The sequence below is a fragment of the Crassostrea angulata genome, chromosome 3, assembly GCF_025612915.1.
Source record: "Crassostrea angulata isolate pt1a10 chromosome 3, ASM2561291v2, whole genome shotgun sequence".
NCBI classification, from domain to species: domain Eukaryota; kingdom Metazoa; phylum Mollusca; class Bivalvia; order Ostreida; family Ostreidae; genus Magallana; species Magallana angulata.
This window is the reverse complement of record NC_069113.1, coordinates 35,406,094-35,433,877: the sequence shown is the minus strand read 5'-3', so window position 1 is coordinate 35,433,877 and position 27,784 is coordinate 35,406,094. Positions and strand designations below refer to the sequence as shown.

Here is a 27,784-nt window from a genome sequence, read left to right as displayed (position 1 = left end):
CATTTCATATACATATAGATCTTGCAATTGCCAGCGTGCGATTTCCCTTGTATATTTTAAATGGTTTTCAAGAAAATACTTGTATGTACATTAACTTTGTTGGTCATATATAGCTCCTCCTGTAGACATCCCCCCTGCCGACCCCCCCCCCCCCCCCACCACCACCACCACACAGACTCACTTTTTTTTAAAGAAAAGTATTATTACAGAGCAAATTTTTAAAAAGGCGGGTTTTTTTTTACATGTATGTGTTGTATGAGTCAGCCCACCCCCCCCCCCCCTCCTTTTCCCCAAAATACGACAAGCACAACGTTTGTGTTTGTATTATCACACAATTTTTTCAAAATATTCATCTTATTCGCACGTTTAGTCTTTTAAAATATTTTACCCTTATTCTAATATAAAAAGAATTCTGAAATTAGATATGTAAACTTTTCTCCACCGCCTTTCAATCCGCCCTCGCTATCATTCGGGGTAAAAATAGAACAAGTGTGGTTTTCCAATACACCTGCGCACTTGTGCCAATTCCGACACAAACTTCCGCTACGCGCACTTTGAATGTTTGGGAAATGAGGTGAATGTTTTTTGCAAGATATGATGAAAATGCCTGTCTTAGAAAACGGAAAAGCAGAAACAGAGGAAGAAGAAATGGAGCAAGAAACCCCAGGGAGCAATAATAGCTCTGACGATGATTCGGAAATGGGTTCCGAAGATGAAGATGGGTCAGGTAAATTCTATCTGGAATGACGGGGAATTCCTTCTTTGCGTATAAAAAACATACATTTTTTCAGATGATCTGTCACTCTGGTCTTCATAAATACATTCCTTTATGCGATAATCGTATTTTGATTATTATTGCTCATGGTCCGCCCTAAAGTGTTTAGTATTTCGAATTTTCTCGACAAATTCTGCACTGTTGATAAATTATCGATATGTGAACCATAATTTACATGACTTACAATTACAGAGCTGGATGAAGAAGAATGTGAAAGAAGGAAAACAGAATGCCTCGATGACATGGCAGATCTGGAAAAACAGTTTTCAGATTTGAAAGAAGTGTACGTGTTTGCGTTAAAACCAATATTGTGATGTATAAACTCTGACCATTAAGTCATATAATTTCATGATTGTGCAGAAGTATAATGTCAGGTTGTTCTCATTACAGGTTATACAAAGAGAGAATGGGACAGGTTGATCATAAACTGGAGGAGGTTCGAGCAGGTAGAGCTGCTGAGTACCTTAATCCTTTATCACAGTTACAAGAAAACATGAGGATTAGGACAGAAGTTGCAGGTGAAACAAGAAATTTGTTTTTTCCCCCTAGGCCTTAGTATGATATTGTCATTAATTTCTTTCATATATATTTCTTTATTTGGAAGGAAAAAAATTGTGAATTCCTATTAAATACAAAAATTTTGGATGAGAAATGAATGTCAATATCATATTCAGGCTAAAAAAATTGATAGAAAGCAGTATTTAACAGTTTAAATGCAAATTTAATCAAAAAAAGCATATTTTGGATTACATTTGGATATTGCATTTCAATTATCCTTGATAATTTTATCCTCAACATTATGAAACAGTTGGATTTTGAGCACCTATCGAAAGTTTAAGAAATACGGAGTCCTGATGATTCTCTGTAAAGACGTTTTTGAAATGAGAATAATGTTTCCACCATTGTTTAAAGCTGCATGGTCCGATTTTTAGCTACCGGATATAACATTATCAAATAATTTTTAATACAAACTTATTATCGTTGTAAGTTATAGACTTTCACCAATGAACACCAGCAGAATTGGTCTTTTCTCAAAGTTGAAATATTCAAACTGAAGAATAAGAATTTCTTTATGGGAATGCACTATATCAAACCAAATGTATCATGGGAATGTTAAGGAGAGGACATCGTCTGGTTTTGTCCCCTGAATGATAGAGTTTATTCAACAAACATGGATATGCATCAATTGTAAACAAAACAAACTTCAGAAATATTAGTGAACGAAATGTACAGAGGTACCGGGGTATATTTTTAATTTGTCAAAACATTATGACCTTTATTAATAGCGACGTCAAAGTCGTAATACCGTATATCTCAATGTTGGGGGCGAATTTTAATATGACACTAATTGACACAAGACCCTTTTATGTCGTTTGTTTTGTAAACAAATTTTTGTACCTCATATTTTTTATTGAAATATGGTTTAATTGACTGGGAAAACAACTGCATGGTGTCTATTATAATACCCATGATACTTACTAGCATAACCATTGTTTAAAAGCATACACAAAATTTTATTTCAGATCTAACCAGCAGCTTTAACTTAAGCCTTGAAAATGCATCTGTCTTCAAACAAGATCTGACAAAAATTCAATATGTATCATGGTTAAAAAATATGTGATAGGGATGTGTTAGGGAGCAAAAGGTGAACAATAGACCCAAAACAGACCTGTATTTACTTGACTATGAGATGTTGCATGTAGCTCTAGATATATTTTCATTTCCCCCTTGTTCCATTGTTTCTAATAGTTCCACCAACAGGCTGCTTTTCTATAGAAGGTGAGTTCTGATAGAGATCAACGGGGAACAACAAATATGTCTAAGAATAATAACATAAAATACCACTTCAAACTCTGTATATTAAAAATATTATTGTATGTGCAACATTCACATATGAATGACAGGCTGTCAACAGTCACATGTACCAGTATTCAAATAAACAGGCTTTGAGAAAATTATATTGGAAAAATAGAGGTAATTTTTTATATATTTTTTTTTCATTTTTCTTAGGGATTCTTCGAGAATTAAGGATAGACAGCATTCAGAATAAATTTGAAAGTGAAGTATTAGCTGCCCAGCAAAATTTAGAGGTAGACTTTCATTTAGCAGACAGTAGTTCTTGACTGTATTAATCATGAATTCAATGTTAACACAGATATCAAAATGTTTTGGTTGTAACAATGAACAACTGATATACATGTATCATGGCATTGAGAACCTTTTCTTTATTCTGTTGTAAAAATCAGTGTTTACACAGAACAAAGAGAATTATCATAGCATTTTACATTTACTACCTCTATTACATGACTACATGTTACATTTTAAATAACATGAAAAATGTTTTTGAACATTAATCATGAAGTTTTGCTGTAGATGATTTTTATAGTGAATTACAACCTGTATTATTTACTTCTTTGATCTCAGATGGTTTATATTTATTCCGATACTTTATCAAGTAGGATGAATAAAGTTAGTAGTAGTATGAATAAAGTTAGTATTTGCCATCTTGTTGAAACTTTTAAAATGTTAGATGATGCAAGTACTTGTAAAGAGTAATTTTATTCTTTTTTAAATTCAGAGTGATAAAGAACTCTTATATGACACAGTCAAAAATGAATTAGAGGAAAAAATCCGCAGACTGGAAGAGGACAGACATAATATAGATATATCATCTGGTAAGTTTGTATTTTCTGTATGTACCGGTACTCGCACTAAATATGGGGCCAATGAATATATAAGATATGTTCTCTCTCTCTCTCCCTCTCTCTCTCTCGATTGAAATTTTTATATACTACATTTTCGTACATACAAAGGAATGAATTCATGTATTATTATTTTTCATTACTGATATAAATTTATCCTCTTTTAGATCTCTGGGATGAAACACAAACAATGAGTAAAAGTAAAAAGAAAATTGATGGATCCTCATCAGAAAGAAGAAAAAAGCCCCTTTCTGTGTCAGGTATAGAATACCAAAAATCAGTTTAAATTTAACTCTGTAGTAATATTGTTCAATTTTTTTTGTTTCAGTTATATAGCAACATGTATATATGTATTTTAAACTATGTTCTAAACCCGCACTTTGTAAAGAAAGTTCGGGTATATTGTTGTTTTACAATTACATATGCCAGTAACATAAACTCCAATACTCCATATTAAGTTGACATGAGTCCCAGGTGTCACATACAGAAGAAACTGGCCACCACTTTCGCTTTCATATGCAATGAACATGTGTACAAGACACACACCCTTCAAGCCTCCCTATTCCTTCATGAGGGAAAGGCGGGGAGTCCTTCCATTCAACAAATTTGGCTTTTTCCTATCATTACAGTAATTAGGGGCATGAAATATATTCAACAAGTCTTAACACTGCTTTCATACTGTAGATCTCTGTAAAAAAAAAAATATGAAAACCATGTTAACAGTTATGAGAGTATGTGAAAATAATATCTATCCACATTTAAAAGAAGTGCATTACCTCAGTATTTAACGTGTAATCATTGTAATGCAACTAATCATTTCTCAATGAATTGCACTCTTTTAATTTGTCCACTGATTATATATGTACATATTTCCTTGCAGGGCCATATATCATATACATGTTAAAAGATGTAGAAATTATTGAAGACTGGACAGCAATTAAAAAGGTAAGTGATATGTCATGGATTTGATATACATGTACATGCATGTGTGGTAAAACAGCTTATAGGGACTTAGACACGATTTTATATCAAAATTATATTTTCTGTGGGGGTTTTTTGTATGTAAATGGTTTACTTGTGCATTTTAAATGATTGACCAAAATTTGAATGTTAGATGTGAAGTTATAAGAGAGATATAGAGGTAAGAATTCATTTATGTAAACAAAGCTCGAGCCTTATATTTGTTTTCAAATAATGTAAAGTATGGAATTACAACTTCTTTGACAAAATGACCCATGGCAAACAAGATAAACTGATTAAATGTGTTCATGAATATATTATCAACAGAAGAAAGCAACATTTGATTGAAACTTATACCAATAAAATATATTTGTAAACAATAACAAGTTTACAAAACAAAGAATTTCAAACTCTGTAACTTGCTTTTAACTCAATATTTTAATTTCAAATTTTGTCAAAGCATTAATTATATGTACATTAACCATTCTAAACATTAAAAATGGAAAAATAAAATTTCAAATTTTGAGTTCAAATCGTGTCCAGGTCCCTTTAAGAACAATTCAAATCATAAAATAATGCAAAATCTATAAACAATGTTTACTATTCTAATTTCTTGTTGTTGTAGGCACTAAAACAGAAACGAAAGTCAGAGTATGATTTTTGTTGAAGCTGGGGCTTTGTGCAATGTTTATGAAGGTATAAAAATATTTTGCTACACTCAATTTTTAGCAAACACATTTTGTTCCTTTCTATTCATTCATCTTTTTTTTCCTTTAGACTTAAGTTTAGGTGGTGCTTTTACAGCATATTGCTGTGGCTACAAAATCCATGATCCCTCAGGTAAAAATGTCAAGGTCATGTCTAAACTTACGCCGGACTTCTGTCCCGTAGCTAGCTATCTGCCTGCAGGACACCAGAAATGTGAATCATCCAGAGCTCAGATTGAAAATTCTAGCTGTCATGGACATGTTACAGTTCGTGTAGAGATGATAATTACATGCACAGAACAACAGATTTTTTGTACTCTTAAGAATTTTGTACAGTGTGTACGGAATGAGACAATTTAGTTTACTAAATCTGGGAGACACTTGTGTATGTTCGACATTAAAGTGTATATGTGTGTTTGTGTGCTATGTGACTGTTTTACCATGTTTTCATGGAAGACTTGCGCCAAAAAGTTGGGTGAATAGATGCATCTTCAAAAAATTTATATGTGTGTGTTTAAAGTTCAACATTGTGACATGATTCCCTATGTTTTATAGATATATTTCCTTGTAAATGTTTCAGATTTACATGTATTGTTAGTTAATAACATCATTTCATAATTAATTTACTCTCCTCGTAGAGGGTACATGATATGTATTAGTACATTACAACTGTGTGGCATTCAAAGTTCTTAATGTTACGGGAAAAAAAAATGGACAAATTACTGAAATTGTTCTCCATTTTATTTAATATGTGTTGCATGTTTATCATGGTTGTAAGTCAAGAAGGCAGACTTTACAAGTATTGCATTCAACAGTAGTGCTTATTTTATATGTATGTCTAGGTAAAGTTTCTACCCAGATGTTGGGCAGAACTGTTCAATTTTTTATTTATGTTAGCCTTGTCTTGCATTTAAGATTTTTTTCATTTAAAATTATTCTATTTTCATACACTTTATTTTTTTTTTTTTACTTACTAGTCTATAAAAAAAGGAAAATAATATCCGTTTTCATAAGTTTCTAAGAATGGCGGTTTTTATGATCTTATTGGACCTAATGCAGTTGCTTAAAATGTTAGCTCTCCTATTTGCAGGTTCATGAAACTTTGTTGAAATTCTTTATTTGCTTATTATACAATGTTGCAAAATCATGAGAAAAAAGTATGAGTTTTGAAAACGCATATGTACGATTTACAGATGCAAGATTTATTAACAGTCTTTTTTACAATGAAACCCTTTGTAAATGACTATATTATAAATTATGTGCTATAAAAATATATATGATTTCATTGTAAATACCGTATAACATTAAAAGTCATTTAAATGTATTTGCATTTCTTTGTAATATCATCCCTCACTACAATAAATTATTAACAAAAGGCCAGTGTGAAAGCTATTATTTATTTTATTAAAACACATATATGTAACATTATGTACAGATAAATGGCATAAAAAATGATAGTCTTCCATTGATACATGTACATGATTTACAATGTCAACATTAAAATTCAACCATTGAGGTGATAATCAATAGTTCATTTTACTGTTTATTTTTTATCACTTTCTGGATCTGTGTATTGAAATCCTTCTTTCTCCACTTTTTCTCGAAATTGCAGGTAGTTTCTTCTTTTCAAAAAATATTTTGACTGAAACAAATTTTCAATAGGTATCACTATTTTTTAATGACATGCTTTAAATATAAGATGTGATTTGTAAACTTATTTTTCAAAATAAAAGGCAAGAATTTTTTCAGGGATGTATATGCTTACTTAAAATATACGCCCCTGGGTTTATCTATCATATATAACTTACCCACATTTTTTTACAATTATTTTCAACACCTTGTATTTCTTCTGTGCATTTCGATAGATCATCGTTATATTTGTCAAGACAATCAAATAATTTGTCTCTATATGACCAACAAATTTCTCGAGCTTTTTTGTTTGGTGCAAGAGCAGAGTCTGAGCTCATATTGATGAAATTCACGCGACTCTAGTTTTCCTGTTAATTAAAAAATGAAAAAAAATTTAACTTGTATAAAACTGTTGAAAACTAATTGACTGGCGTCATGAGAAAATGGCCCTTAAGGTCAAATTTTCACATTTTTTGTTTTTTCGTAAAATCAATTCGTTGTCATTTTTTATTTATAAAAATTCTAAACTTTTGCTTATAGCACATAATTTAACGATTTTATGGGTATTTTTGTGATGCAATGTTTAAAATATCTGTAACGTCGACGAGGACATGTTGACGTCAAATGACGTTAAACATTTGCGGAGTGATAACGCCGGTCCGTTTAGTGATATTTGTCAAACATTTACTTGATTTCGTGCCGTAAAATCTTAATATCATATGGAAGGTATCAATAATTATCAGGGATAACTTGGTAATCGGTAAACTTTAAGTCCCGTTTCGTATATCTTACTGGTAAATCGTGTAATTCTTTAAACACTCCAAATTAACGTACATGATAATTATTGATATTTTTCAAACACTTTTAATTTGATCATTAGAATTTGTAATACATTGTATGTTAAACTGAAAGAAATTTATGATACAAGTTATTCGTAATTTAAGTAAAAATAAATAAATAAAAATAAAGTGTCAGCTAATACGTTCCGATATTTTAATTTTAACTACATGTATTTCAAAACTAAATTCGAGAAAAAAATCTAATCAAACTCAACAATTTTTAATGCCGTAAACAATCGTTCCAATAGACTAATCGGTTAACAATTGCCATCTCAAATGATTATGCATTTCGTTTCAAATTTAATTGTCGCTTTACTTTAAATGATCGAAGGGAGATTCAACAACTTGAATGATAACTTCATAATTCATCCAGAAAGATCCAAAAGCTTATTTTCAATAAAAACAATTCAGCAAAAATGAACATAACATCCGTCGATAGATGAATGAATTGAATGAATAACAATTCAAGTGAAGATCAATGTTAATGAATGAATGAATGAATGGATGAATAACAGTTCAACAAAGATATGAATGGATGTGGTAGCAGTCAGTTTATTCCTCAGTAGGAGCGGGGCACGTCAGATCCCTCGCATGTTCTCTCACAAACGGTCTCAGACTTTTATATAAATATCTTTGTCTCTCAGAAGAAAGGCCGCCTGGAAACAAACAAATCTTTTAAATATTAAGTTCCATGTTTACATTTTTTTCTGAATCAAAAACGAAACGATTCTAGCTATACTTTTGGCTAATACTAGAGGAAGAGTACTGCTGGAAAAATCAGCGGTGGGGCTGCGGCATAATGTGATCGGCCTTTCATCATCCTCAGAAATCTTCTTTACAAACACGACCCCAGGATTAAGAGCACTAAATCTGAAGTGATGGTAGCTTCTGATGCCTTGAATTTGACAAAACTCATCGGCAAGGAGGGACTTCCAGTCCCTCCACTGAAATGTTTCATCAACGACAACGGCTTTGTTGCCTTTCGATGACTTTTCTACCGTTCTCACCAAATCCGAAAGGGAATCATTGTCGGTCCTGGAAATTTTGTATGCATGTCAATGAATTTCTGTATGTTCTTTTAATTAAATTTGCAGTGATTAAACTTAGATATCTTAAGGCCCGGACACACTGCCCAGAAATGCGTAAACGCACGAAACGCGCACAAATTTTGATTTTTACTTGATACATGTACATCCGCGATTTGAGCATTTATTTACATCAGGTTTTTTTTCTGACGTGGAACCTCTGTAGTTGTCCGCCGATATACGTTATGCACGATTCCAGGCTTTGAGTGCTCGGATTTGTGTAAGAGTTTCCGATGCAATGCGCTCTATGTTACGTTAATTGTTTTGCGTAAATATTGTAGTTCTGACGCGCACAATGCTTGAAATATGCGTGGACTATAAGTGATCGTTTGAGATAAATGTTGCCAACTATCGCGTTCATCAACGTTAGCAGACATATAAGTGATAAAACGCATATGATCGTTCCATAGTTCTTGCGCTATTTATCTTTTCCGCGGCTTTGGAACAGTGTGGCCGGGTCTTATGCAAACGCAATACCGATATTACCGTCTGTAGAGTTTCTTAATATGAGCGAATCCAGCATCAACTAGACATTTGGTGTGACCAGGAATTTGAAATCTAACCGTCACTTCACGATGTAACCCAACCATTACCCGCCAGCAAAAGTACGCCATTACATAGCGATTTTTATTCTGTCCTGAAAATATATTGAATTCGTATGTAAAGGACCAATGGGATTGTGTAAATTAAGATTTTGTCATTTTAAGAATTTTTTAATGTATTTTATAAAATTTGAACCTGCACAGTTATCGCAGTGAATATGACAGGCCATCTCGCCAAAACCATGATGCTGAAATGCATGATGCAGCATAGAAATGACAGTGTTTGGGCCGTGGGACTGAGAACCATCAGTGCCGATTGTGTTGTTTTCATCTATCAAATAGTTGTATTGCTCTGCTGACCCTTCTATGCATACCCCGAACAACTGAACTTTTCTTGGCGACGTGAAGTACAATGGTCCTTCCTGTCTGGAATGGTGTGGAAGGGTCAACTGTTGGGCAAAGTCAAACGTGTAATGGACATGAGCCAGACCGTTTGAGCATGGTAGACTGCCAAATGGACGATGCCCATACACTGCCTGCTCCTCTCTGGCGAGGTGAACGCATTTACGGTACTCTGCGTGTTCAGCTAAAAAGGTTCACAACATTATTGGTCGTTGGATCAAAGGGATTATGAAGAGTGCAGGGATAGACATTAAGTGCTTTGCACCACATAGTACAAGATCAGCAGCAACTAGTGCTGCAGCGAATGCTTAGCTGTCTGTGGATACAATTCTTCGAACCGCAGGATGGACAAGTGATAATACTTTCAGAAAATTTTACAACAAACCAGTGAAACTTTGCAGTGATTTCAGTAATGCTTTACTGGACAGTTTTCATAAAGCATAGCATAATGTTGCATGTTATGTACTTAAGTGAACAGATTTTTCTTTTATTGTAAAATAAAAAATGTTCAACTCAAATATGTGTTGAGAATTTTAAATCTCATTTATTTATTGGTGGAATGATGTTTATTGGGTCATCAACTCTGAAGTCTCATTTGAGACTGAGGCTCTCAATGGGGAAAAATTATAAAGTTAAACGAGACTTACCTGGAAGGTGAAGTTTGACTGTAATTTTTCCACCATTGAGAGACGTAGGGATCAAATGCCCAACCCTAAGGATTTTTTCTAGTCCCGCCCTATAATTTTCTGTTACTTGATGCCCCAATAATTATAAATACTCCTCTGAATTATGATTACGTGACCTTGAACTTCATCTCATTTGATCCCTACGTCTCTCAATGGTGGAAAAATTACAGTCAAACTTCACCTTCCAGGTAAGTCTCGTTTAACTTTATAATTTATCGTATTCAACTTGTTTATAATCATAAATTTCTGCAGAAAATAATTACATGATGATTCACATTGAAACAATTTCCCTGTAATTTTTTTTTTTACCGATTGAACGATTGATAACGTGTATTTACGTTCAAAAACTTACTGATGTCAGACCATTAATTAACAGATTTATATATTTAAAAAAAATTCGATTAACTCGTCCTACTCAACTCAAACAGTAAATATAAATTTGAATTTTTAGGGCGATACAACCGGTACGAAAATGCAAACTCTACGAGACCACCTTATACCTGCTATGGCAACATGTAAACAATGTCTATAAATAGGCATACATTCTGGAATTTCTTGTTAATTTCACATTGGGGTTATATTAGTACATTGTTTTTATAATCATGATCTCGTGTTCAAATTTACACAGCGCATATAACTTTTCCTCAAAATAAAACTTCATATCTTTTGAATTGAATGTAACAAGGTAACCTATAGTGTATGTAGAGTTCCGAGTAAATGTTTATACGGTTGTGTCAATCGATCTGTTTTGAAAGCAGGGGGTTAATTTGGCTACAATTTAAATCTGCGAGAAAAGATTTACTTCTGCTTTGTAATATTGTACTAATCAAGACTTCTAATTCAGTAATTTAAGTAAGAATTTTTACAAGACAGTATAAATCACCTATTATAAGTGCATCCGATTCTTCAAAATTTCTTTTCTGGAATATTATTTCATATAATCAACATTGAATGCATAACACAATTGTACAACAGGATTTTGCAACTTTTACCTGAAAATCCATTTCATCGTTCTCTTCCTGGATACTGCCATATGCACACCAACAATATTACTGGCTCAAACAACGCAGCAGTTCAATGCAAATGTAAACAAATGCAGCCGATAATAAAACTTCCGGAATTATTTTAGCGCGATTTTGACGTTAAAAGTTCACAAACTTTGACGTCGTTTTCTGATAATTGTGACGTTGAAAGATAAGGGCCCTTTTCTCATGACGCCAGTCAATTTAGAATGGATTACATAGCATATTCATCAAAGTCTGAACACATATAATTGTTATGCTACTAAATTATCACTAATGATATATAAATCAAACAAATGGTTTAATTTACAGAAGGGTTATGTGATTATACAACTGTATATCCAACATTACATAATTTTATTTGACATTGTAATGACCACAAAGGACTTGGTTCAAATAGTGCTTACTTTTTGGGGGTTGGCTGCAACTTGACGCACCTGTGGAGTTATCTGTCAGTTTCTTTCCAAATTTTTACGATGTTCAGTGTGTATCATCAAGTTTGAATGGTCTGACCCTCTATAAAATATTTTGCACATTGGTCGTTGCAATGCTTTTCATTTGAGCGGAAGTGCCCAGCAACTGCTACGGAACTAAATTCGCAGTAAATAGTTCAGTACATATTATGGCTGGGATAATAGATTAATGGTATACTGGTCTAATGTTGATACGCCTTTAGTTTGAAATATTGTCAAACATTATTGCTGAAAGCTGCACATGGTTTAAAGGCAAATGGAGAGAGCGCATTAATATATATCGAAACCGGAAGTTGACTATTCCACAGCAACATGGACGATACATGAACTTCGTTTTTACTGTTGCAAGGGCAAGTTTGTGGTTTTATGTTAAAATGATTTATTTTTGGAAAATCAGACCTTTACAAAAACCAGAGTATTGACACAACTATTCAAAGCAATGATTTCTGAATCAGAACATCCTCTCACTGGCTCGGACGTGAACAAAAATTTAACCCTCCCCACTTCCATAGAAGATAGCAAACCACGGATTGAAGGGAAAATACCAAACGGTAAAATCAACCACTTGAACGACGAAAATGGACGCATTGTGCGAAATATATCTACAGATCAAGATAATCATAAGATGGACTTAGTGGCTCAGTGCACATGTGGCAGTGGTGTGCAGCATTCAAACGAAGTGGATAATGATGATGAAAGTTCAGAGCACCTGCTTTGCGAGTCTGTGAGAAGAGTCCACATTGAATCGCAACTGGAAGATGACATTAAGGAAATAGATGGAATAAGTTACACAGTATATGAATCAGAAAAACAAATGCCAGACATTATGAGGCTCATAACCAAAGATCTTTCTGAACCGTATTCCATTTACACATACAGATATTTTATCCACAATTGGCCAAAGTTGTGCTTTTTGGTAAGACATGAAAAAATGATGAACAGATTTAATGTTCAGTGTTGGTCGAGAATTAGTTTATCTGAAAATGTAAAGGTAGTGATACAGACTCGCTCTGGTGGTTAGAAAGATGCATTTTAGAGGATCAGAGTGAATCATCTGTATGGAAGCAGAACCAAGATATCCTCACATCCCAATATGCATGAATATTGGATATTTATTTAGATTACCTCTTGGTTCAAATGGTATGAAAAAATCCCAGTATTTCTCCAATATAATAATGTACCAGTAATGCCCCCCCCCCCCTTTAGAGTTACTGACTTCAATACATAGTTAAAAATAAAAAGTCTGCAGTGATTTTGCATTGCAAGTGACCCTGTACCTGGATGATTACATTAAATACCATTGTGCAAGAAGTTTTGAGCGACTCCTGAATGATAAAAGACTATATAAATTCTAAATGATACAAGACCATTGTTATCTTTGATTGGTTTCTGTCAATTTCTCCATGTAAAAGATGTAAATATCAATGAAGAAATCTTGGATTTTTCTCTTGCAATTTCATTGACACCCCTCAAAAACCATTGTCAACCAAGTGACCGGTGCTTGATTTACAATGGTTTTCTTGGGTATCAATTTTAACTGTTACCCTCCCAAACAGGCACTATTTATATAGTGATACCCACTGCCAAGTGTGTTGCTAGAACTGAGGTTAATAGAACAAATTATACACTGCGTCTAAACCAATCAGATTTCAGTATCATGGAAGTATAATGATCATGATGATATAATACATGTAAATATGCAGTTCAGTTAATTTAATAATTCACTGTACAGTACATAATGTAATGCATTGTGATGTGTATCGTATTGTGAGGTTGCTCACAATGCTTAAGCCTAGTACGTGTAGCATTTCATTCAAAATATTTATGCATGCTGATTGCATGCTAGTTGCTATTTATTAGCAGCTAAAATCTTACCAAAACAGAAATTGAATTATTATTGTCAAAGCATCTATTGTACTCTTTCTGAATTACTTTTGATCTTATTTCATAATTTGTTCTTTATCAAAATCAGATCTATTCCAGTTACGTTTATGTTTTTGTACTGTTTTATTCTATAAATAATTAAGTTCATTAAAGATCCTTCGTCTTTTGTAAAAAGAAAAAAATTGGAATATATATAATACTGTAAATTATATTTGTTTGTAAAATGTTGTAGGCCATGGATAAAGAGAAGTGTGTGGGTGCCATAGTTTGTAAATTAGATATGCACAAGAAAATGGTACGAAGAGGGTACATAGCCATGTTGGCTGTTGATGCTGACTACAGAAGAAAGCAAATAGGTAAGAGTTGCCACCAAGGGAATAGAATTCTGACATGGTTTCAATGATTATTTGTAGTGATAATGCTTCTGCATGATTAGATGAATGAAGTGTTTTGGGTCTTTTTGTGTGTGTTTTTTCCTGTTTCCTTCATGCTTGGTCATTCTGGTAGAAAGAGTAAGGGGACTAATGTTATATTGGCAATTCATTTTTACTTGAGTTTACTAACATTTTGTGGAAAGAAGTTTTTACTTGTCATTTAATATGAAAAAAGTGGTATTTTAATACATATTAATATTTCACAGCCTATTATATTGATATCTCAGCTGCCAGTGTTTTCATATTATATTAGAAATTGTTTTTGGCATAATAGTTGAATTTGAAATACCAATAGTTCAGTAATTGTTTGCATTTTAAGGGACTTAAGGTCACAATTATATACTGTAGGTACATTGTATAAGTTTACTTATGCAATAACACACTAGTTATTACTATCTATTTTACATTAATATTTTTTACTCATGATAGCAGGCACAGTTTGTCAACATACTTTAGATTTGATCATAAAAAAATAAAAAGATACATGTGTTCTCTAATTTAAACATGACTAAAGAAAAAAAATAATGCAAAGCTTACTAAAGAAACCAAGTACCAACATTCAATATATTGGATATCACTTTTTAAGATATCATATTGCATAGATTTTCTTATCTCAATACGTAGCTTTTATCATTTAGGTTTTTCATGCATCAGTAATTTGTCTGATAACTTTATTAACAAGATTAAGACAGTTTTTTTTTATATAAAATTACGCTGCGCTATTTGATGCATTATAAATACATGTAATTTGTAAATATATTAAATTTATTTGATAACAGCCTTGAGTTTTTCTCGCATGCAAAGATGACGGGAATTATAGCAGACATTTGAAACTTACATTAATATATTGAGAAACTCCTTTTAAATCTGCTTCTTTAAAAAGCATGTAGCCACAAAAGCTCAAAGTGTGAAAGCATCCTCATTTAGTGTAGATTTATAAAGATAAAATCTTTGAAACTTCTTCTCAAAAATTATTTGGCTAATAGAGCTCAAATTTGTGTGAAAGCATCCTCAGGTAGTGTAGAATCAAGTTTGTTCATATCATGATCCCGGGGGTAGGGTGGGACCACAATGGGGGATGAAGTTTCACACAGTACATGTATCATATAGAGAAAATATTCAAAAATCTTCTTCTCAAAAAGCATTTTACAAAAAGTTCAAAGTTTTGTGGAAGCATCCTCAGTTAGTGTAGATTCAAGTTTGTTCAAATCATGATCGATCCCCAGGAGTAGGGTGGGGCCACAATGAGGGGTTGTCAAATTTATACATAGGAAGATATTGAGAGTAATCTTTTAAAATCTCCTGGAAAAGCTGTCAGCTAAAAAAAGCTGAAACTTGTGTAAGCACAGGTTGTGCAGATTAAAGTTTGATCCAACCATGATTCCCTGTGAGAAAAGTTGGGCCACGAAAGGGGGGGGGGGTAAAATAGGAATTGAAAAAAAAATCTTCTGAAAAATACTAAAACAACAAAAGGGGCATGGTATTTACCATAAAAATATGTGGATAAAAATCGGCAGATTTTTTAACCCTACTCTACTTATTTGTCAAGATACTACATGTATGAATTTGGTACTGTAATGCTGAATTTATCTGTCACTCAGGTGAGCAATGTGGCCCCTGGGCCTCTTGTTTAAAATATTATATGAAAAACAGACATCTTTGGAAAGAAAACAACAAATTTGAAATTCAGTGGACTTGGCAAATGAAAAACTAAAAAAAAAATAGTTATTGATATTAGAGTCACATTTTCTTCTCCATCTTTCAGGATCACGTTTGGTTATGAAGGCCATTAAAGGAATGATTGCTGATGACTGTGATGAGGTAAACAGTTTGAATATTTGATAATACATTGGATTATATCTTTTTCTGGTTCCTTTTTACTAAACAGTTAATATCAGATGCATATATGTTTTGATATGTGTGTATCTTATTTCTCTTTGAAAATATGTCTCATGAAATTTAAATGATTATGAATTAACTAATGTATAAGTAATGCTATATTTGAAAGAGCACAGCTTTTAATTATGTTGTGCTGTATTTACAGTTATAATTTTTTTATTGTGTTTCACATGGTATGAATACTAGGAGGTATTCCAAGTAAGGATATTTTTAAATGATCATATGATGCACATTTGAATTATTCTGAGTCAACTGAATTTTATATCCACTCTTTGATGAGTATCAATAAGCACAGAAAGTGCATGAAAGAGTTTTCAAAAATTTCATATGAATCATTCTTAAGTTATTTTGGTATACTCGTTTACTTCATTTTATTTGCAGGTAGTCCTTGAGACAGAAATTACAAACAAGGCAGCGTTGAGGTTGTATGAAAACCTTGGTTTTGTGAGAGACAAACGATTGTTTAGGTATTATCTGAATGGTGTGGATGCTCTACGGTTAAAACTGTGGCTGAGGTGAATCCTTAATTTTAGCAGTGTTGCAGTGTGTACAACCGAAAACCATCATTCTTTCAACAAAAAATCTTAAAAAATCCAAACAAACTTTCGAAGAAGATGGATGTGATTTCTTCACTGATATGTAACTGTCTTATTTACAACCTAAAACATGTAGTTTTATTTACAACTTAAAACATGTAGAAAATTATTACTTGTATTACAGATTGTTCTGTTGGATTATTATGCGAGGTATTTTGTTTGCACGGGTGAACACTCATTGTAATGTTACAGTTTGTGAGATATCATGTCATTGAAAAGTGAGTCCAATAAACGATGGGATGGTTTTACTGTGTTTTTGTGTTCCTTTATTTGATTTTATACATCTTTAAATAAGTTTGATACTGATTAATTTTATTTTGTTATATTTACATCTCCTCTATTTCTTACGGAAATGTATCGTAATTCACAGCATTATAGAATCAGACGGGACTGAAATCTTCACGATCCTGAGTTCTAACCAGTTTAATCATCGGTTGAAACCGTTAGCAACTTTTGAACCGTTAGCAAATTTCTTTTTTCGCTACCTTTATACCCGCATAACTCACAAAGGAAAGCAATTTATTGGGTACACATATCAACAATAAAATGCTTTCTTTGGTGATTTATGTGGGATATAAAGGTGGCCATGTTGCAGAAAAATACCTAACCAGCGGGTTTTGTAAAAAAGAAAAAAAAATCTGCAATGGTCGCTACCTTCATAACCCGGATGAATCACCAAAGAAATCATTTTATTGTGTATATTTACTTTTTTCTTTTATTTAAAAAATAATTAAATTGATTTTAAAAAGTAAGTAAAATTTACTAAAATACTGTTAATGTACATCAGTGCTTTAGCTAAAAGAAACAGCCAAATGGTCTCTTATTGGAATTTGAGTCTGACATGATTATTTCATGCAATCCGTGAATTTTCTTAGGTTGCTGTAAAATTGGTTTCGACCAATCGTATCCAGAACGTGAAGATTTCAGTCTTGCTGTTTCAATATATATAGAGAGAGAGAGAGAGAGCTATGAATCAACTGTAAGTTTTTGTAAGAATTAGATGGAATCATACTCGGTAAATTTAAATATATTCATATATTTAAATACAATAGAACTAAGTTTGATAAAGAACTAATATGCATATGTACAACTTAATGCGCATGGATCAATCGCATTTGTTATAAAAAAAAAATATATGGCTTTTTAGGCATATTGTACATTCGTACCTGATACACGACAACACCCCACATATTGTAATGTCTGAGCACACACATTCCGAGGGGCTTTTACGCCCTTGAGATCACAACAAACTGTATTGGCTCTATTCTTACACATTATATTATTTAGTATACTACTATAGCTAGTATATACAAGGTCCACTTTATTGAGACCTTGCCGGATTCAAAATTTTAGGTCACAATTTTCTTAATTAAGAGGGCTGGATGGTGAAGGCCTTTTTTTTTACAATATTAATCTTCTTGAAAAGAAGAGCTCTTATCTAAAGAAAAATTTGTAAATTTTAAAGATAAGATTATCGGAATTTTTCTTAACGAAACAATAGTCTACAGCTAAGAAAAACATTTTTTTTAATTTAAGGCAGATCTAATGGTGAAATTGTTGATCACCGGTACCGAGTCTACTTAAATTTTTTTTTTATAAATTCTACAATTGCACAACTCATTTCATATCCATATCCGCCTCCAATTCCATACCCATATTAACTTTAATCTCAAGACCAAAACTCTAATTTTGCAAGCTTTCGTAAGCATTCAATCTTTTGTTTTATAAGCAAAGTTTTGTAAAAAATAAATCACCAGACCTGTTTTTTGTTCATATATCAAGGTCAAGAAAAAGCAGAAAAGAAAAGGGTGAAATGGGAAAAGAAGAATTGTATAAAAAAAATTTTAGGAGGTGAAGAAAATAATTGGAACTCTGGCTACATGTAACCCATAACCATTTTGGTTTCATTCAGTTTAAATGTTTAATCCATGAGGTATTCTTGTGATATTGATATCACATTATCAATTGTAAAATATTTTTAATACAGAAAGGAATGAAATGCACGCGCGGATTTAGAGGACGGGGGGGGGGGGGGTCAAGGGGTCCAGACCCCCTCCCCTTGCAAAATTCAAATTTCTTTAAATTACATTATAAAATTACCAAAAATATGCCTCGGATGCCAAGGCCCCCTACCCTCCCCTAGCAAACTCAAATAATCGTCGGAACCCACCCCCCCCCCCCTTTGGAAAAAAATTCTCGATCGCGATCCGCGAAAAAATGACTGCTTACATATATTCATAATCCTTAACATCGAGAGAACAGATAATGACCTCGATATGTCTTTGCTTTTTTGAATTTGAATTTGCTTTGGTTCCTGATGTAATTATTCAATGAAACACATCTTTCATGCAGGGATCTAAATGGGGTAGGGGGTCCCCGCAAAAAATATAAGCATTAATTTCCAAAATATAGACATTGGACTCATCCCCGGCAAAGAAAATTATCTCTCAACCCCCAACCCACCCCCATCCCCCGAGGGAAAAAAAACTTGATCCGCACTTCTCTTTTGTTTTTTTAAGTGAATATGTTAACAGCAGTTGATGTTCCTCTATCTGCCTCAAAAAACGAGATTATTCATCACGAGACCATTGTATAATAAACTGCGAAAACCATTCACAAGAAAAATGGACACACAAGTTTCTTGCATTAAATATTGACGCGCCTACAACAAAGTATTGAAAATACTCAAATGAAAATCAATACTAACGCAAGTACTTAAAACAAACAGGTAAACAGTATAAGGGTTATTTAATCACAAGTTGGTTTTTAATGTAAAAATATAAGGATGACCAGCAACTCTCTCAGAACAACTATTATCACGGGTGGTGTATTTCTTTAACCTACAAAATAGATGTAAAATCGCATTGTAACAAATACAAATAAACAGGCAAAGGAAAATGAGAAATCCAACAAAAACAGCAACAAAGTCATCATTTTTATTAAAAAGAAAAGTAAAGGTGTTTTTACTTACCTGCATAAGCGGGCCCGGCAGTTCCAAATGTTCCTATGGAACCAATGGCAGTAGCTAGAGAAGTTCCAGCGGACACTGGGACACCAGCTGCGGCGGCTCCAGCGGCTCCAGCTGCACCAAATCCAGCACCAGCGCCAAATCCAGCACCTCCACCAAATCCAGCACCTCCACCAAATCCAGCACCTCCACCAAGTCCAAATCCACTACCAAATCCACCAGAGGAGTAGGAAGGATAGTAGGAGGCGCCACCGGAATAATAGCCTCCACTGTAGGAAGGATATCCGCCAGAGTAATATCCACCAGTGGAATACGATGGATACCCACTGTAATATCCACCTCCAGTGGAATACGATGGGTATCCACTGTAGTATCCCCCAGAGTAGGATGGATATGATCCACCATAATAACCTCCATAACTCATGCTGGGATAGTAGCTACCGCTCATTCCATATCCGTATCCGCCTCCCATTCCATATCCATATGCGCCTCCTCCCATTCCATATCCATATCCACCCATACCAGCACTGTACATGTCGTAGCCACCCCAGTTACCACCGCCGCCACCGCCTCCTTTACCGTATCCTTTACCATAGCCTTTGTAAACTGAAAATAGGTAACCACATTGTGTACATAGGCAGGTAGAGTCTTCGATTCAATATATGTTATGTATACATGTACACCTACATGCGTCACCAGCGAAATTTTACTTTCGAAATAAACTGTTTATGCAATAATACATGTATCAATCCACTATCATTTATTTTGATTAATATAAATATCACTCTTTATCTTTATGAAAGAACATTATTTTCATGTAATATAACATGTTTTATTGTTTGGTCCTTTGATATCATTTGTTAAAGTATAGAAATGGGGATAGACCTGTGTTTTCTAATGATAAACTTGTAAAACTCGAATATTTGCTAGCGAAGATGATTTTCTAGCATACGTTTTTTCGGTTTACGTTTAATGTGTTAAAAAAGGAAACCTACAATCCTTGTTTCCATATTTTTGTTTAAATCATGTCATTCCATCTTTTAAAATTAATATAATATAATGACAAATGTAGCTCGGTAAATCCGTAGATATATCGACATCGCAGAAAATCATATATACGCTTTTCTGTGAAGTCGATATATCTTTGGATCGACCTATGAAATATATTTGAATGAAACCAATAATCGCTGAAAATAAAAGGATAATAAACCCCAAGTTTACATAATTGTTTGGTCATAGAACTAAACTATGATTTCTGAAGTTTTTGATGTATCTAGTATTTTTTTTTATGATTTAATATGAGATAAATATATTATGTAAAAATGACCACAGCCATCCAGCCCTCTTTACATTGAAAGTAGCGCAACCAATCTAATCAAACTAAGCCTTCTCTCTCTCTCTCTCTCTCTCTCTCTCTCTCTCTCTCTCTCTCTCTCTCTCTCTCTCTCTCTCTCTCTCTCCGACTTACTAGGCCTTGGTCGAGGGCGGGGGCGTTTTCCATATCCACCGGCTTCAACAGAAGCGGCGATCCCCAAGATCAGCAGCACGTACAGGAACTTCATTTTCACCTTCAAACAAAAAGGAAAATTGGATGGTTTGAATTGGTTTAAAATATTATAATTGTAGTGCAATTTCTATATTATAATAATAGCAGAACATGAGACAATTTAATTAGAAAAAGAAATATTTTACGCCATGCAGGCGTCTGTGTCTCCCAATGAAACATCTATTTTTTTTTTAAAATATGTTTAATAAGTCGCTATAATTACTAGTTTAATTTGCAGCCCAATACTACATCAGATATCAGTCCCACAAAATTAAGCGGAACCGAAATTCTTAGAGTAATACAAAATCAGCGACAAACACCGTCAACCCTCGTCCTCATAATCTATATAAAATATGATTTTTTCCGATTCTGTACAGTTCATTGAACTAATGTTTCATTAACAAAAATCATAATATTTCAACTTATAAGCACGCTAATTGCGATTCAATCGTTGCATTCACGCCCAGTTAATTAAAATTCATGATTAATTGATATTAGTATATCATAGCCATACCCCTGTGCAGGCCTGTAGTCCTAAAAAGATTGAATCGACTCCTGCACACGCGGAAATAAAGCTCTCGATTCTTATAGCACAAGCAATGTCACGTGGAAATACCCGCGTATTTGATTGGTCGATGGCGTAATAGCCGTGTTTGGTAAGAAAGCTATGTGTAACTGTGGTGATTTGATGGATGACTAAGATTTGTCTTATGTGAAGTTTTGTCAAGAGCGTGTACTGGTCAGGGTACATAGGGTAGAGATGTGACTCTTGATGACGAAATACCGGGAAATTACTATGACAAAGATAGCTCTGATTCGTCCTAATTTTGGGAGTCGGTATATCATAATTGATCAAGATCATAAGCTCATCTTTGCAAAGTCTGACATTTTATTAGACACATATTAAAAGACTTTGAAAAATATTATGTAATTTTAATGCAGTTATACTACACGAATAAAACGCATAGTGCTCAATATGTGCAAAAAAGTACAAGAATTCGCTCAAAACCTAAACTGCTGATGCGGCTAATATATTATTCTTTAACAGATTTAGTTTTAAATGAAATTTATAATTTTTATATAAAAGGTTGATTTTTATATATACCCAGGAAGTTTGATTTTTCGGTTCGCTATTTGCCATACGATTCTAAATAAAACATGATTCAAAAATTATACAATTGACATCGAATATGTGCAGTGCATTAACATTATTACATAAGATACCCTTTTAAAAATGAAACATGTTTCTTGTCTAGTTAAGGACGCTTAGTGGTCAACAAATTAACCCCCCCCCCCCCCGGCCATCTATCTTAAATTATCAGATATGATTAATTCATTTAGTTGAAGCATTAATTGATTTTTTGAGCTACAAAATACATAGTAAAGAAAAAAAAGTAAATATAAGCTTAAAATTTGAATATTTTCCTATCATCTTTTTATAAAAAGCTCTGCTGTGAGAGAGATAAATATATTATGTAAAAATGACCACAGCCATCTAGCCCTCTTTACATTGAAAGTAGCGCAACCAATCTAATCACACTAAGCCTTCTCTCTCTCTCTCTCTCTCTCTCTCTCTCTCTCTCTCTCTCTCTCTCTCTCTCTCTCTCTCTCTCTCTCTCTCTTGAAACATGCACAAAAAAATCCACAGTGGTCGGCGAGTTATAGGTAAAAGGTAAAAAAGAAAACACGAAAAATATTGAACGTTTTTCGTGTTCTCTCTCTCTCTCTCTCTCTCTCTCTCTCTCTCTCTCTCTCTCTCTCTCTCTCTCTCTCTCTCTCTATGCATGTATTTGATTATTTTAAGGTTGCCAATTGTGCCGAAACATGTACTCCTGACCCCACTCCGAGTTCATTGTCTGCTGTTTGACCCCGTGTCCTTACATGGGCTTTTGGTGCACATCAGTTGGTCCATGACGATTTGGCCAGTTCGTTAGTGGTCTCTGTTCATTTTATGAGGCGAGGGGAGGAAGTAATTTTGTTTGCAGAACGATAAACGACAAAAGAGAAGAATATTATGTTTTAACAAAATTTTGAAACTACGACTTCGGTAATAAAACTTTAATTCACCGGCGCTTTCTGATCACCAACGAACTAGCGGATCTAAGGGGGTCGGTGGTAGCAGTCCTTGCCCCCCCCCCCCCCCCCTAAAAAATTCATAGTTCCAGGGACCGATCGGATTCACCCGACCTATCGCCTGCGGAAAAGGCTTCTTTGTTTCTTTATTTTGATAAACATATTACTGCATGTCTAACCTAATGTTTTGTCATAGAATCTACTATTCTATGTTAGTAGGTGATGCAAGATTAATAGTTATCATATTATGTATTTATAACGAAAATGTTTCACATATCAAGGAACTATAACTTAATTTTATTTTAATTAATACATGTATTCCAGTTTACATTTTTTTCATCATATCATCGCACCAGTATCGTTGAATGTTATTTTGGAGAAAAACATTGTACAGTAGTTAGCATTTTTTTGTTAATAAGAAGAATATTGTCTTATGATTACATGTATATATCTACTGTACATTTCCCCTTAATGAATGCATATATGTCTACAGCTTACAACATCAAGTTGCATTTGTGCAATTTGCACCAGGTAAAACACTCTAATAGTGTCAGTGACGGAAGCATTTTTCGTGCAAGCATCACGGTACGGTTTATTCTTGATCTGCTGAATGATCTTTGAATATAGTTCATAATATCAACAAATTTTAAAAGTCTTTTACAAACATTCCAAAGAGTTTTTTTGAAGTTAGAGACAATCTGATTTTTCAAAGTTTATTCTTATTTTAGAAAATAAGTAAATAGCAAACTACTGTTTTATCAATATTCGTTGAATACCTATGTTCGCGGATTTCGTTGTTAATTTGATCCACAAAATTTAATGTTCATTGAAGGGCAATTTCTTTAACATTTTGTATTGGTAAGGTCATTGGCCCCGAATTTAGGTACATGTATCCTTGAAACTGTGATTTTCACTTTGTCCACGAAAATTAAGACCCCTGAATATTAATGAAACCACAGTATTTGATAAGAAATAGCTATATTTACATGACTAATGTATCACTAATACATGTTTGTGTATTTTATTAATGTTCCGGGCAAAATTTTATACGTAAATATATACTATTCTTTCAAGTATAATGACTGTGTTAGTTTAACTAATCATCATTTCTGTAGTATTAATTTTATGCATTGTTTTGCATGTACATTGTACTTACGTACATGCACGTATGTATGTTTTGAAAGGTTGGTAAATAACACGTATTTTATGAATTCTAGGGTCGGATTCAAATAAGTACCAAATTTTGCTTAGGAATTCCACTAAATAAAAAAAGTCACAAACATTTCAACAAAGTCAAAAATATATTTGGAATTCTAAAACAATAGGTACAAAATAACGATGCTTCGATGAATCAAGATCTATAGTACATAATGTTGGTTATAAAAGGAATTATTGAACACTTTGTTGACTTTTTAAAAATAAATTATCAACAGGATTTTTAAAAAAACCACGAATGCATGTACACAAATGTGAGAAGGTAAACTATCAGGACTGTCAATACACACAGTCAACAAACAGTTTGTGACATGACATATATCCAAGAGATGCACGTTTGATAACGTCGAAGATTAATGTTCATGATAAAGATTTCTAAATGATTCTGGGTGAAGTGTCAGAGCTGCTCATAAAAGAACCCTTTTTCTGTTTCTGTTCATCATGTCTGAAATGTATAAAAAAAAAAAAGGTTATATTTCATCAATGATATGCCATATACCTTTAATTATCACACTCAATAAATCTATCTTTAAAGAAATAAACTCACAAACTGGCAGCCTTCTCCGCGTCATGCTTCCAGGAGGCATAAAAACAAGTCTTCTTGATGGACGTCTTAGGAAAACAAGCCGTCTGCGGGGCACTATCATTAGCCTTCTCATTGGCAGTTGAGAACGAGGTAGCCCTTCTGATAAAGGCACCATTACAAGTCCTGATCGACCATCTATCATGTCTACATTGTCTCCAGGAAAATCATTTTGAGAAGGAGCAGCATTGCCATTGAAATTGTTTCCGTTTCCACCATTTCCATTTCTACCATTTCCGTTGAAATTGTCTCGGTTTCTACCATTTCCGTTTCTATCATTTCCGTTTCCACCATTTCCGTTTCCACCATTTTCGTTGAAATTGTCTCCGTTTCCACCATTTCTATTTCCACCGTTCCCGTCAAATTCGCCATCAAATCCACCATTTCCACCGTTGCCATTGAATTCATCTTCAAATCTACCATTTCTACCATCAAAACCGCCATTACCGTTAGCTTCTCCCTCGAACCCACCATTTCTTTCCTGGAGTCTATCATTGTCTCTCATTCTACCACTGTTTTCATTTCTGCGGGATCCGCCTCGGACTGGTCTAAAACCGTTTCTCATCCTCCCTTGATTTCCATTATCCATGCCATTGAATGGAGAGGACCCCAGAGGTGTGACCATAGCAACTAACCGAGAATTTCCCACTGGTCTCATTGGTATGCCACTTACATCAGTTTCACCGTTTCCGTCGCCATCATTAAAACCCCCATTACCATTGAACAGAGGTAACCCTGTCTGTGGGGAAATGGCAACAATCTGAGGTTCTCCCACCGGTCTCATAGGTATGCCATTTATCATAACCGTTTCTTGAGATCCGCCATTGGTCGGCATCATATTTGGAGGAACGCCGCTAACGGGAACCATTGAAGTGGCTGGGCCACCATTGATTGGAATCATAGTAATTGGACCATTCATTGGGACAGGGCCATTCATCATAGGACCACCCATGATAACCTGGGATCCGGTCGAATGTAATAAACACAGCAGCACAATTGTCAGCATTTTTTGGTCCATCTGTACAGAAAATGGGAATAGATACATTTTGAAAATCAATCTTAAAAAAACATTTTTCGAAGAATAATTAACATATTAATTTAAAGGTACATTTTATGAACTTAAACTCAGTTTGGACTTGTACGATATTTTCTAGATTTTATCATATGCGTAATGGTTTTTCTTGCAAAAAATAAAATATGCTTCAAAATATATTTCAAAATAAAAATCACTTTTTCAAGAGCGTAACTGTAATTTCATTTAAATATATCTACCCTCTCACACTTATAAGTTATAACTTTCTTACGTACCTTTGGTCAAAAGCAAATTCTACAGTGTGCTCATGGACCATTTGTATTTATAAAGACTTAACGAAGGTCATGTGATCTGTCAATACAATTAATAGATCAAGGATCATTATCTGGAATTAATTAGCAACGTATTCTTTAATGTTCATTTCATTTGTATATTTGAAAAGGTTACCTGTAATTATTTTTAAGGTTTAAACATTAGTGAATTTGACGTGATATGCCAATATGTTTCACATTTTTTTTTCGTTAAGCGGAGCTAATAGGTCAGAAATAATGCGGTTGTTTGATCCAAAAAATTGTAAGGCATGTGTACACATCCATCAACTTATTTATTTGCTCCCCATATGCGCATGCATCTACAGGGTGTGCGCGCGTTTATGCAGTTTATTTACATTTTGAACGCAGTTAATGTATGCAACAAGGTGGGCTGTACCAGTTGAGTGGTTATTGGGAAAATTTTTACGAGATTGAACGAGAAAATAACCAGGAGAGAGAGAGAGAGAGAGAGAGAGAGAGAGAGAGAGAGAGAGATTTTTTCTTTATCTCTCTCTGTGTTAGATGTTGCTAAATTCAAAAATCTCATACTTGTAACTTTAATAATAAGATAAAGGGGTAGCAGTAGAGTATTGATTTTTTCGTTGTTTTTTTGAAAAGGTAAATCACTCATAATATTTCTTTGTGGTTAAAATAATGTCGGAATTTACATTAAAAAACATTTATTTTATCATCCTTTGAAATGTGATTTAACATTTATTTTCGCCCTTATCAAAATTAACTTTTACAGGGTTTTTATTTTATTTTTAATTATATATATATATCGACAGTTGAGGAAAAGTATGCTTTTGGAAAGACGCCAGTACTAGCTTCTTTCATGCATCTTATTCAGTACATACTAGTACTAATTAGTCAGGTTCCGAGACCCCTCTGTTTTTATTATTAATAAAAACAGAGGGATCTTGGGAACCTGACTACATAGTAATATGTTATATCGTATGCTATCGTGGAATTGAAGTACAAAACCAGCTCTAATAAAAATAGTATTCAAAACCGATACATGCTTTTGGATCTGACGACCTATTTCGTTAAATGTACTAGCTTTGCAACTCTCTTAAAAGTTTCGAAACGCACTATAATTTAGAATGCAGAATTATTTAGTATATATACACGTCATGTCATTCTCGCGGCAGCAAAACAGGTCGTGCATGTATCAGATTTGCATAAATACATACAATCCTTTTAATGCATTAGTTCTTGTAAAATCATTGCAGTTACATAATTTCTTTCAACTGCGTCTTCACAAATAATAGTGCTTATACACTGCACTGAATATTTTCTTTTTTCTTTTTAAAAGGATTTCATATAAATCATTTGAAATTACACTAAGATTGAAATTGATTTCAATGGCTGGATGGTTGTGGACATTTTTAGATTAAATTAAGACGAAGGAGACTATGCA

At 33.6% G+C, this 27,784-nt stretch overlaps 5 protein-coding genes across 8 annotated transcripts; 2 read left to right on the top strand and 3 right to left on the bottom strand.

The window, feature by feature from the left end:
* The first annotated feature begins 526 nt into the window (after positions 1–526).
* LOC128175824 (breast cancer metastasis-suppressor 1-like protein) lies at positions 527–6,468 on the top strand. 4 transcript variants are annotated; one of them, XM_052841669.1, is made up of 10 exons: positions 527–727; positions 968–1,058; positions 1,166–1,293; positions 2,525–2,554; positions 2,786–2,865; positions 3,354–3,450; positions 3,645–3,737; positions 4,358–4,422; positions 5,063–5,133; positions 5,227–6,468. In XM_052841669.1, exons 1-9 carry the CDS (start codon positions 595–597, stop codon positions 5,102–5,104), a joined length of 759 nt encoding a protein of 252 aa, XP_052697629.1. In that variant the 5' UTR covers positions 527–594; the 3' UTR covers positions 5,105–5,133; positions 5,227–6,468. The 4 variants fall into 4 exon arrangements, with proteins under 4 accessions (XP_052697629.1, XP_052697628.1, XP_052697627.1 ...); XM_052841668.1 differs by having other exon boundaries at positions 5,222–6,468; XM_052841667.1 differs by having other exon boundaries at positions 5,215–6,468.
* Positions 6,469–7,626: 1,158 nt separating this feature from the next.
* LOC128176856 (uncharacterized) lies at positions 7,627–9,829 on the bottom strand (the record flags this gene model as incomplete). The annotated part of the gene is made up of 3 exons (XM_052843401.1): positions 7,627–8,647; positions 9,184–9,334; positions 9,436–9,829. Coding segments are annotated over 3 exons (885 nt in total), but the record flags the coding sequence as incomplete, so codon positions are not given.
* Positions 9,830–12,107: 2,278 nt separating this feature from the next.
* LOC128175823 (N-alpha-acetyltransferase 30-like) lies at positions 12,108–16,883 on the top strand. Its single transcript, XM_052841666.1, has 4 exons — positions 12,108–12,738; positions 13,939–14,062; positions 15,906–15,961; positions 16,421–16,883. The coding sequence occupies exons 1-4, from the start codon at positions 12,262–12,264 to the stop codon at positions 16,556–16,558; spliced, it is 795 nt and encodes a 264-aa protein (XP_052697626.1). The 5' UTR covers positions 12,108–12,261; the 3' UTR covers positions 16,559–16,883.
* A 2,483-nt stretch (positions 16,884–19,366) lies between these two features.
* LOC128175825 (uncharacterized) lies at positions 19,367–21,722 on the bottom strand. The gene is made up of 4 exons (XM_052841671.1): positions 21,664–21,722; positions 21,072–21,171; positions 19,607–20,209; positions 19,367–19,475 (listed from the first exon to the last, which is right to left on the bottom strand). The coding sequence occupies exons 2-4, from the start codon at positions 21,163–21,165 to the stop codon at positions 19,471–19,473; spliced, it is 702 nt and encodes a 233-aa protein (XP_052697631.1). The 5' UTR covers positions 21,166–21,171; positions 21,664–21,722; the 3' UTR covers positions 19,367–19,470.
* A 3,154-nt stretch (positions 21,723–24,876) lies between these two features.
* LOC128176855 (uncharacterized PE-PGRS family protein PE_PGRS20-like) lies at positions 24,877–26,104 on the bottom strand (the record flags this gene model as incomplete). Its single annotated transcript, XM_052843400.1, has 2 exons — positions 24,877–24,882; positions 24,989–26,104. Coding segments are annotated over 2 exons (1,122 nt in total), but the record flags the coding sequence as incomplete, so codon positions are not given.
* Between the last annotated feature and the right edge of the window lie 1,680 nt (positions 26,105–27,784).

Bases quoted from the DNA above. Each gene is read 5' to 3' on its own strand.
- LOC128175823 (XM_052841666.1), top strand. From the start codon at position 12,262: ATGATTTCTGAATCAGAACATCCTCTCACTGGCTCGGACGTGAACAAA. The intron at 12,739-13,938 runs GTAAGACATGAA...AAAATGTTGTAG, and splicing joins GGCCAAAGTTGTGCTTTTTG to GCCATGGATAAAGAGAAGTG. The intron at 15,962-16,420 runs GTAAACAGTTTG...TTTTATTTGCAG, and splicing joins TTGCTGATGACTGTGATGAG to GTAGTCCTTGAGACAGAAAT.
- LOC128175824 (XM_052841669.1), top strand. From the start codon at position 595: ATGATGAAAATGCCTGTCTTAGAAAACGGAAAAGCAGAAACAGAGGAA. The intron at 2,555-2,785 runs GTGAGTTCTGAT...CATTTTTCTTAG, and splicing joins AGGCTGCTTTTCTATAGAAG to GGATTCTTCGAGAATTAAGG. The intron at 3,738-4,357 runs GTATAGAATACC...ATTTCCTTGCAG, and splicing joins AAAGCCCCTTTCTGTGTCAG to GGCCATATATCATATACATG.
- LOC128175825 (XM_052841671.1), bottom strand. From the start codon at position 21,165: ATGAAGTTCCTGTACGTGCTGCTGATCTTGGGGATCGCCGCTTCTGTT. The intron at 20,210-21,071 runs GTAAGTCGGAGA...ACCTATTTTCAG, and splicing joins CCGCCCTCGACCAAGGCCTA to TTTACAAAGGCTATGGTAAA.